The sequence below is a fragment of the Cebus imitator genome, unplaced genomic scaffold (assembly GCF_001604975.1).
Source record: "Cebus imitator isolate Cc_AM_T3 unplaced genomic scaffold, Cebus_imitator-1.0 Scaffold99, whole genome shotgun sequence".
Taxonomy (NCBI): domain Eukaryota; kingdom Metazoa; phylum Chordata; class Mammalia; order Primates; family Cebidae; genus Cebus; species Cebus imitator.
The window spans coordinates 5,469,228-5,480,736 of NW_016107414.1; the positions used below are offsets into that span (position 1 = coordinate 5,469,228).

The 11,509-nt window shown below is 37.4% G+C and overlaps 1 protein-coding gene across 4 annotated transcripts in view; it reads left to right on the forward strand.

Annotated features, from left to right (window-relative positions):
• RMND5A (required for meiotic nuclear division 5 homolog A) overlaps window positions 1-11,509 on the forward strand; it is a 68,819-nt gene that overhangs the window by 27,369 nt on the left and 29,941 nt on the right. For all 4 annotated transcript variants that reach the window (XM_017536643.2, XM_017536648.2, XM_017536645.2 and 1 more), the window contains exons 3-4: window positions 6,271-6,405; window positions 7,823-7,923. In XM_017536643.2, the coding sequence (XP_017392132.1) occupies window positions 6,271-6,405; window positions 7,823-7,923 (236 nt within the window). The remainder of the gene's footprint in view (window positions 1-6,270; window positions 6,406-7,822; window positions 7,924-11,509) is intronic.

Here is an 11,509-nt window from a genome sequence, read left to right on the forward strand (position 1 = left end):
GAGACAGGGTTTCATCACGTTGGCCAGGCTGGTCTTGAACTCCTGACTTCAGGCGAACCACCTGCTTCAGCCTCCCAAAGTGCTGGGATTACAGGCATGAGCCATCGCGCCTGGCCTCAGTTAAAAAAATTTTAAACATCATTGTTTAAACAGATCTTTTGACACTAGGTGGATTGTCTACATTGGTGAGGCAAAATGCTGACTATATTAAGGAGTGAATAGAATAATAGTAAAAAGAAGTGACATATAGCATATTTTAAGATAGCTCTGGGTGAGCAGTCCAGAACTGCCTTTTATGTAGGTATGTGTGCAGTATACGAGAAGGAAAAGATAACAGTAGGAGGTAAGATTTTGTGCTTAGCCTTAAATTATAATTTAAATCAGAGGTGTCCAATCTTCTGGCTTCCCTGGGCCACATTGGAAGAAGAATTGTCTTGGGCCAGACATTAAAATACATTAACACTAACAACAGCTGATGAACTAAAAAATTATAATAATTGCAAAAAAATCTCATAATGTGTTAAGTATGTTCACAAATTTGTGTTGGGTTGCATTCAAAGCCGTCCTTGGCCGCATGTGGGCTGCAGGTAGGACAAGCCTGGTTTAGATAGACTGGTTAAAGTTAGATATATACTAGCTTTAAAAGTTTATAATTATGTAATAAATAAGTCTTTATGTAGTAGAAGAATCTTAGTGTTAAGGAAAGAAAAAGAACTTTTCCCCTTTCCATAGAATGGTGAGAGATGCATATCATCCTTGGGAGATTTAATAAAATAGCCACAGAAAGGAAGATAATAGTGGAGGGATAGGAATACAAATGTGACAGAAAGGCCAGGCAGAGTGGTTTGGCACATTACTCCCCCACTTTTTAAAAATAAAGTAATAATATAACAGTGTGAATCTACCTTTCTCTTAAAATTGATAACCAAAGATGAGGAATGAATACCATGAGGAGAATATGGAATGTCTGCATCAAAAAACTGCATCTACAAAATGCTGATGATGACACACTACCAAGTTTATTTCCCAATCCTTGGCTTGTAAAGCACTGCTGTCTAGTATATGCCTAAATATGGATTATTTCATCATAGGACAGGTGCCTCATGATCAGCTTTACTAGGTATTGCAAAACTTTTCCCTGAAGGGTTTATACCAATTTACAGTCCTGCCAAACATGTATGACACTTCCTTTTCCCTCGTTTCTCACCTACACCTGGTATTATCAGACTTTAAATGTTTAAAAATTAATCAGATGGGTGTGAAATAGTATCTAGTACTAATTTTGCCTTTCTTTGACCATCACGAAGGTAGGGCATCTTTTCATGTTTAACATTAGGAATTTCCCATTTGTGCATTTCATGTTCTGTCCATTTTTTCTGTTGTCTTTCTTATTGAGAGGTGTGTGTTTGTTTCAAACTCTTCTGAATACTAATCTTTTGTGGGTTGTATGTGAAGTAGCTATTGTCTGTTAGTCTGAGGGGAGCCAGAATCCAGGTCTTCTTATTCTGTATCCTCTGCAGTCTACCTCTTACTGCTAAACCAGAATAACTGGATGCTTAGAAGGGAAATTAATTCCTGGTAGGTAAAACAGTAGCACATTGTTAGGTTCATACACTAATTTTTCTTCAAAGTAGTTGGAGAAGTTTCAAAATACATGTTAATACTATTAGGGAATTGGCACTTAGGAATTAAATACTGAGTTTTACTATATATTGTTACCACTGTCTGCTCAGTCATTATAATTTTATAAAATATATTTGAGAAACGGATTGGTTTTTGACAGTAAACAGTGAAAGCCATTTCTGACTGATTTGTATGTTCATGATATGGCCAAAGAGGCAGGGTGGTCTGTTTAGATCTCACAATTTCATAATGATGTTGTATTAAAGTTATTTACTCCTCTTCTGCCTCAGCTTCTAGATTTAGTATGTCCTGGATTTCTCTTTCCAAGTCAGAACATCCTCTTTGGATGGACACACCCTCGAATGTGTGCTTTTTTGCTTTTGGTTCTTGTTTGGATCCTTTCTTCCCAATTAAGAACAAGATGCCAAAGCTTTTTTTTTTTTTTTGCTTAAAAAATATGAAAAGAAAAAAGTATAGTAAGACAGAAGATGTTAGTAATAGGTAATATTTCTCTTCATTAGCCACCTCTTGGCTCATTTGCAGTGCTGCGGGTTTTCTGGACAGCCATGCAAACGAGTTTGGTTACCTAGCAACAGAAGCTGGAACTGATGCTGGCTCTGATGCAACAGTGAGTAAGACACTGCAGTTACAACAAAAGGAGTTTGACACTGTATTGTATTTCCTTAACCTCTATATATTTTATAATTGTAGCTTTAATTTTTAATACATTTCACAAGGAAATAAGCTATGGAAGTTTACTTATCTTACCTCAGTAGTTTATACTGGAAAATCAGAATGGTAGAAGGGAGCTCAGAAATGTCCAGAAAACAATTGAATGCATTGCTCGTTCATGCTTATTTTCCAAGAGCAGAAAATAAGTTATGATCATGAATGTAGTTAGATTTTGAGTGTAAGAGTGCTTGATTTTTCTTACCCATATAGTAGTGACTAAAGTAAGCCTTTTAAGGAAATACAGGTACACAAAGGGCATCATTGTAAAACTTTGTAGCAAACCCAAGGAAAACTGTTTAAATATTAAACTTTTTTTTTGTAATTTCCAGGTAATTGATGTTTACTTTTAATATATATATTAAGGAAAGAATTCAAGGGATTATTTTGTTTGATCTGAGCAGATACTGTAAGATGGTAGCTTATTAAAATTCTGACCTAATATATATACTACCAGATAAAATTGTTTCAATGTGATCTGTGCTTTGAACTGACCAGCATATCTTCCAGAGTTGTTTAATTTTTCCTAAGGAATAGGTACTGATAAATTTGTTGAGGGGTGATGGGCTTGGGGGAAAAAATAATTAAATGAGTAGGTAGAAACCTGAAGGTTATATTCGGATTTAATGCAATTGATAAATTAGTGAGAGAACTTTCTTAATTAATCTCATTGATTCTTTGCTTATACTGTGCATTTAGACATTTAGAGAGTCATAGGCAGATTCCTGAGTTTGTAATAAATTGTCATCTTCAGAAACCCATTTCTTTATTCATTTGAATGGCTCTTGGGGAAGTAGAATTTGGGAGAGAATAACGTCAATCAGCCTTTGAGCCTCTACTCCAGAAGAAGCAGAAAGTAGTACCACATCCAGTGTTCTAGTTGTTATAGACAGCGTAAAGTTATAATAATTTACTTAAAAATACTGATGAACTGTTATAAAATTAGCTCTCAACAAGCAGAATCTGATAAATAGAAATTAAACATGATAATCTTATATAAGCAGTTGTGGTTCTTCAGTGTTAGGTAACAGTCGTTTCATTATGTACATGGATGCTGTTGCTTTAGGATCTAGGTACTTTGTATTGTATCTATTCGGTTTTTGGTTGGGTTTTTTTTTTTTTCTGAGATGGAATCTTGCTCTGTTGCCTAGGTTGAAGTGCAGTGGCGTGATCTCAGCTCACTGCAACCTCGGCTTCCCCAGGTTCAAGTGATTCTCCTGCCTCAGCGTCCCGAGTAGCTGGGATCACAGGCACCCGCCACCACACCTGGCTAATTTTGTATTTTTAGTAGAGGCAGGGTTTCACCATGTTGGCCAGGCTGGTCTTGAACTCCTGACCTCAGGTGATCCTCCTGCCTTGACCTCCCAAAGTGCTAGGATTACAGGAGTGAGCCATCACCCCCAGCCGTGTTACTTCTATTCTTTAGGTTGTGCTTGGCTAAGAAAAATGTCTATGAAAAGAAAATGAATACAATTAAGACTGCAGTACTATTGGTTTTTTTGTGTTTGTTTTGTCTTGAGTGATTCCAAACCTTAACATATGTATTCAGTTTTAGGCTATTGATTTGACATCTAAAAATAGAGTAGATAGCTCTTTATCTACCCTATTTTTTTTATTGGGAGAAAAATGTGGTTAATTTTGGAGAAGAGCACTCCTGCATTGTGATTGTAAATCGTGGGTTGTTTGCAGTTGCTGGTTGCTTACTACCTGTTCCTGTATGTCCTGTAAAATAATCCCATGTTGATTGGACTGTATTTAAGCACTGGTTGACTAGGATTACAACTTTAGTTAAATCTAAATGGCCTTGTCTGGTTAACTTTATAAGTTTTTAAAAAGAAATGCAAAACATTTATTAGGGAGCCATGCCTATGAAAGATAAAGCATGCCAAAGTGGAATTAGGCAGGGAAAGCTTTCACACTGTGATGTACATTTGCTCTTCTTTCACTCTTGATGTTTCATGTTCCTTCCAGTGTCATTTTCTTCTGTCTGAAGAACATACTTTAGCAATGCTTTTAGAACAAGTCTGATGGCAGCAAATTCAGTTTTCCTCTGTCTGAGAATTTCTGTATTTCATCTTCATTCCTGAAGGGTATTTTCACTGAATATAGAATTCTAGGATGACAGTTCTTTTCTTTCAGTACTTGACAGATGTCATGCCACTTCTTTCTGGCCTCCATAGTTTCTGTTGAGAAATCTGTAGTCATTTGAATCAAGGTTCCCCTGTAAGTAACATGCCACTTTTCTCTGGCTGCCTGCAAGATTTTTTTGCTTTATCTTTAGTTTTACCAGTTTGAGTATGAGATGTTTGGGTCAGATTTCTTTGAATTTATGATTTTATCTTTTTTAGAGCTCACTGAGCTTCTAGAATCTGTAGGTTTATGTCTTTTGCTAAACTGGGGAAATACTCTTCAAATATTTTTTCTATATCATACTCTTTCTCTTCTAGTATTCTGATGACACACATTAGATCTTTTGTGATTTTCCCACAGGTCCCTGAGGCTCTGTTCATCTTTTTTTCTGTTGTTCAGATTGGATGATCTCTTTTTTTTTTTGAGATGGAGTCTCGCTTTGTCGCCCTGGCTGGAGTACAGTGGCGCGATCTCAGCTCACTGCAAACTCCACCTCCCACCTTCCAGGTTCAAGTGATTCTCCTGCCTCAGCCTCCTGAGCAGCTGGGATTACAGGCACATGCCACCATGCCCAGCTAATTTTTGTATTTTTAGTAGAGACGGGGTTTTACCATGTTTGTCAGGCTGGTCTCAAACTCCTGACCTTGTTATCCACCCACGTTGGCCTCCCAAAGTGCTGGGATTACAGGTATGAGCAACTACACCCAGCCCAGACTGGATGATTTCTGCTGATCTTCACTGACTTTTGCACTGCTACTTTGCTTTTGCTGTTGAGTCCATACAATGAGTTTTTAATTTTGGTTACTGTCTTTTCTTTTTCCTTGCTAAGTCTCTCTCTTTGTTTCAAGAGTGTTTTTATTTTTGTAATAACTGCTCTAAAGTTTTGGATGATTCCAACATCTCTGTCATGTTGGCATTGGTGTCTGTTGGTCATCTTTTTCCACGTGAATTGAGATTTTCTTGATCTTTATATGCCAAGTAATTTTGAAGCATATCTTGGACAGTTGGAATATTGTGTTAATAGTATTCTGGGTCTTGTTTAAGTTCTATGGAGATTGTTGGTATTTTTGTTTTAGCAGGCAATCATCCTGGTTGGATTCAGGCCACAAGTTCTGACCAGTCTTCTCTGGCTTGTAGTTTCAGTGTTAGTTTTTTTCCTAAAACCATTAACAGTTATTTAGATTTGTCCTGTGTGTGTACCACGTGGTAGCCAATCTGGGATCTAGGAACTAGGTCTATTCCCTAGTTCAGTTTTTAAAATCTGTAGTTTGCTGTTTAGAGCCAGGACCATGCGTGCATAGCTCAAAGGCAAACCCAAAGGTGTACACAGACCATTCTCTTAACTACTTAGCCATCTCCCCCAACCACTTCTGATCTCAATACTGCACTTGTTGGGTTGTGCCATGGATTCTCATGTTTTTTCTCCTTTTTTCCCCTACCATTACAGACAGTGCTGCAGTGAGCATGCTTATAGGTCATTGCATTCCTCTAAAAATATTGCTGTATATAATGTCTAGAAATCAGTTCATTCACTTATTTTATTTTATTCATGGGCACTATTATTAAATCTACTTTTAAAAAATACTCTCTAAAAATACACGTATTTACTTTTCTAATATGACATGTTTTAGAAACGAGCAGTGGAAAAATTCCTTCCTTTGATATGGTATAGATAAATTGTAGTTGGGTACTTATTGAGGGTATCTCAGACTGAAATGAAGACCATTTTTTTTCCTATTAAGTGGAGTGAAAATTATTTATGATTTTCTTTCTGTTTTTTTTCCCCAGAATTTTGATTCTGACATTAGCAGTGTGGGAATAGATGGCTGCTGGCAGGCAGACAGCCAAAGACTTCTCAATGAGGTGATGGTGGAGCACTTCTTTCGACAAGGAATGCTGGATGTAGCTGAGGAGCTCTGTCAGGTAACAGTGTGCCAACTGGGAGGATTTGAAAAAGAAGGAGACTCCTTGAAGTTTACAGTATTTGCAGGGTGGGGTTTTGAGCCTTCCTCTAGCTATAGATAGATTTTTAATATTTTAATTATTAGAGATGACCTCATTTTACTAGGAATTTTTGGGGGAATTTTTAAGTGACAAAAATACAGTTCTAGAACTTGTTGTCCAAATTATTCTTCTCTTGTTCCTGTCCTAGAAGGTTAGTCCCAGGTCATGAATCAGAGGGCTCAGAAGTGATCCTTTCTTCATTTCCCTTTTTGATAGAGAAGGTTAGTATAGCAGACAGGAGGAAAAAGACAAAAACATTGATGTTTGTTCTTCTGATCTAGCCCAGCTTAAACAATTTTATCAAATGGATTTCCAGCTAAAATTTTACTTCGCGTTAGCAGCATTTGTCTTTTATTTCTATCACACATGAGCTTAGGGCTCTAGAATAGTTTACCAATACCATGTAGTCATAATAGTAGCAGCTGCCATATATTGAGTGCTTACCTTAAGCCAAGCCCTGCCTTTATTCCTTGCGGCAGTCCCATGAAATACAAATTATTTTTCCATCCTACAGATGAAAAGTTTAAGGTCTGGAGAAGTAAGTAACTTGCCCAAGGCCTTAACAGGTGCTTTGTGAAAGAACTTGGGATTCAGGCCCCTATTCATGTGTCTTCACACTCTGTTCTAAGCCACCATGTGCTGTTGCATTTTTATTTAGAAAAATGAAGGACCAAAAGGATTAAATAATTTAAAATTAGCCTATAAACCAAACCTCTAATCTAAGGCTTTTCTATTTTAAACAATTCAAATAAATGATAACTCAGGTCTTTCTCTGTACCTTACAGGGCTTTTGTGTGTGTGTCCATATAATGTCCTGCAGTAAACCATCACTGAAGATAGTTTGCTTTTAAGTAACAAAAGACCCACAATCATAGTGGCTTAAGCAAAAGTGAAGTTTTTTTTCTTGCACAGAAATAGGTAGTAAGACGTCCACAGCATGTTTGGTATCTCTGCTCCGTGAAACTCTTAGGGACTTAGCACCTTGTAACTCTGTTATTCCCAGGGTGTTTCCTATCCTCAGGGTCCAGAAGAGCAGCCAAAGCTCCAGCCACACCTTTGTATCCCAGGAAGGGGCAGAGTGCACATTTACATTTCATTGGTCAGGACTTTGTCTTACAAAGCCATACCCAGCTTTAATCCATTTGCTTATGTACCCTACTGAAATTTGGGGATTCTGCTGTGGAAAAGACGGGAAGAATGGTACTAGGGGGCAGTCATCAGCCTCTAGGAAATTATCTTTAATGGTTTGCCCCATATTTTACAATCTAGAATATACTTTTACCACTATCTCCTTACCCTGATTGCTACTAACAAAAGTTCTTTCTGTTTTTTTCAGGAATCTGGTCTTTCTGTAGACCCAAGTCAGAAAGAACCATTTGTGGAGTTAAATAGAATATTAGAGGCATTAAAGGTCAGAGTTCTGAGACCTGCTCTCGAGTGAGTATTGAGTTTGCTTTCTTTTGAGTACTTTGAGAACTCTCTGTAAGAAAACTCAATGAGAAAACACATTAGAGATTTGTAGATACATTTATCTCACTTGTGGTAGACTTCAGAAAAATCAAAGGAGAATTATTTATTTTAGTTAAGTGAAATATGGAGGGGATGCAATATGAGAAAGCTTATTTCACTTACCAGTTGGTCTGAATTCCCATGAGAGAAAAGGATTTTCTGTTTCCAGGCTATACCACCACTTTGTATGGGCTGCCATTATAACAAGCACTATTGTTCAGGCAGTGCAAGTTTGATATTTAAGCTTCCATTAATGTGCTGGGTTTTGTGCTAGCATTCTAAGAAATAATTGGTTATTGAAACTAGTGGTATGCATGAAGAGAACAAATATTTTTATAAAGGCACTCAGTTCTTAATTACTGTGGATTTTGGTAATTGACTATGACCCTCTCATTGATAAGAATTATCTGAAATTACTGAGTAAGCTATGATAAATATTCTAGAGCAGGGTCAGAAAGCTTTTCTAAGTTGTAAATACTTGAGGTTTTGCAGTCCACATAAGGTCTCTGTCGCATATGTTTCGCTTTATTTTATAACCCTTTAAAAATTTAGAAACCCATTCTTGTCCATCTGCTGTACAAAACAGGCAGCAAGCTGTATTTGGCCTGTGCCATAGTTTGCTGACCCCAGTCCTAAAGTTTTTTAATGTGAGGATTAGCAGGTTGTTTGTAATAAATAGCTCATAAAATAAAGGGAAGACACTAGATGTTAGAAGCAGTGATTTGTTGTTAGGTTATAGCTTTAGAATCCTGGTATTTTAAAACCAGAAAAATTTGCCATCAGTGTTATGAGTTTAGTTGGGAAGTTGACTTTTATAAAATGCACATTTTTTTTGTTAAAATTTAGTTCCACTAACCCATTTAATTCTTTATAGCTTAGTTTTTTGTTTCTGATCATTTCTCAGTTTTTTTGTTTTGTTTTGTTGTTTGAGACAGGGTCTCACTGTCACCCAGGCTGGAATGCAGTGGCATAATCACAGCTCACTACAGCCCCAACCCCCTAGGCTCAGGCGATCCACCTTAGCCTCCTGAGTAGCTGGACTGCAGGACTGTGCCATTATGCCTGGCTAAATTTTAAAATTTTTCTTTTGCAGAGACAAGGCTGTTTTCGAACTATGTTACTCAGGCTGGTTTTGAACTCCTGGGCCCAAGTGATTCTCCCACCTTGGTTTCCCAAAGTGCTGGAATTGCAAGCTTGAGCCACTGTACTTGTCCGTTTCTTTGTTCTGAGAAAATTTTATATAGTTCTAAAACCAGCCCAGATGACTAGATAGAAATTCCTTTGTAAATTTATACAAAATTCCTGTATAAATTTTAGTAGATCTCGCTTAAGAATTGTACCACTGTGTAAGATGCATGAGTTTGTTTAAGCAAATTTTAGATTGTGACATATCTGGAAGATAAATTCAACCAATTACCTCTAATACCTCTTAAACAAAATATGGCAACAACCACTTCTGTTTTTTTGTTTTGTTTTGTTTTAAAGAGACAGGGTCTCACTCTGTGTCCCAGGCTAGAGTCCAGTGGGGTGATCAAAGCCCACTGTAACCTCTCAAACTCTTGGGCTTAAGTAATCCTCCTGCCTTGGCCTCCTGAGTAGCTAAGACTACTGGTGCATACCACCACACCTGGCTAATTTTTAAATATTTTATAGAGACAGGGTTTTTCTGTGTTGCTCAGGCTGGTCTCTAACTCCTGACCTCAGCTTCCCAAAGTACTGGGATTATAGGCATGAGCCAGTGTACCTGAGAAAGCCTACTTAGAAACATGTAGTGGGTTTCCCAGTTGTTTTATAGTGATTAGGAAATAATATTTGGGTTGTTATTCAAGGAAATATGCGTTACTTTGAATATGCGTTACCTTATCTATGCTTTTTTTAGTTTTTTTTAAATTAAACTGTTATATATGTGCTAGTCATGTACATACTACGACTGTGTATATAGTTACTGGCACATAGTATTTGCCAACATAGTCTTCAGAGTACTCCAGACTTTTCCTATGACCCTTTTTAACTTTGTGCATATATATGTTTCTTGTCGATAAGCCTGTTACATATATTGAGTATTTCTATACGTTTTGTCTATTATTTGTAGGCTTAAGACAATTTCTCTCAGGCAAAGAGAGGACTTGTGCCATGCACTTAGTGGTAACAGTGGGAATTTCCATAAGTAAAAATTTTCTCATTTCATGTTTCTGGGAATATTGTTTAATATTAGCATGAGGCAATGTAGTGGTAATTATAGTTAACTCTTCTTGAGTGGTTATTATATGCCTAACATTGTTCTAAGCATTTTTATATGTCTTAACCTGTAACCCTCATATTAGCCCTATGAAGTAAGTCATCTTATAGAGAAGGAATTAAGGCCTAGGAGATGCTCTGTGAAAAAAAGTCAAAAGATTATATGACAAATGCCTCAGTTAACAGTTCCCCAATGTTCTCATTTGAGATTCACTTTAACTTCTTAAATGTATCATCAAGCCTGGTGGAGTGGCTCATACTGGAAGTCCAGCATTTTGGGAAGCTGAGGTAGGGCAGATTGCTTGAGTCCAGGAGTTCGAAACCAATCTGGGCAACATAGCAAAACTCTGTCTCTACAAAGAAATACAAAAATTATCCAGACATGGTGGTGCATGCCTATAGTCCCAGCTACTCTGGAGGCTGAGATAGGAGGATCACTTGAGCCTGGGAAGTGGAGTCTGCAGTGAGCCAAGACCACACCACCATCCAGAGTGGTATCCTGTCTCAAAAAATAAATAAATGTAAAAATGTACCATCAGTAATCCTACGGTAAAGAAACTCATTTAACTTGGTATAACCCAGTATTTTCTATGCATATTTAACCAAACAGTTCTTGTTTTCCCTCGAGGTAACACATTTTAGACCCACAAAATTGGAGTTATATAAAATATAAGTTTGGAAAATGATTTAATAGAAATCATCATTGCAACAACTCAGAGTTTTGCTGTTCTTGCCTATTGTAGATACAGAGCAGATATTGACTAAGCATCTTTTATGAGCTAGGTACAGAAAATTCACTTTATTCAACTTATAGCAAAAGTTGGATGATATGGGACACCAATTTGGGGAATTCTAGTTCAGGTACAAGGGCGAAGATATCTGCCAGTTATGCAGCATCCCATTTGTTCCTGTTGGTAAAGAGCATCATGGAGCTCACAAGGGAAAAGAGGATGCAGTAATTCCTGCAGGCTGCCTAGGCAGGTGAGAAAGCAGAGGCCAGCCGAGAAAATTGAGGAGGCTAAAGGCCATTGAAGGCCTGGAAGGGAAGGAAGCTATTGAAGAGTGTTGGCTGTTTAGTTGCAGCAATGGAAAGAGGGCCCAGGAGAATGGTGATAGGATGGAGAGAAGTGGCAGAACAACACCTACTTATATAGACAGATCTAGTCAGGACCTTGCTTACTCCTTTGTTTGTACCCTTGTACTTCTGAGTTTGTACAGATTTTACCTCCATTCAAATTACTTTTATGCTTTTATGCTCACCCAGATTGCTTTTTTT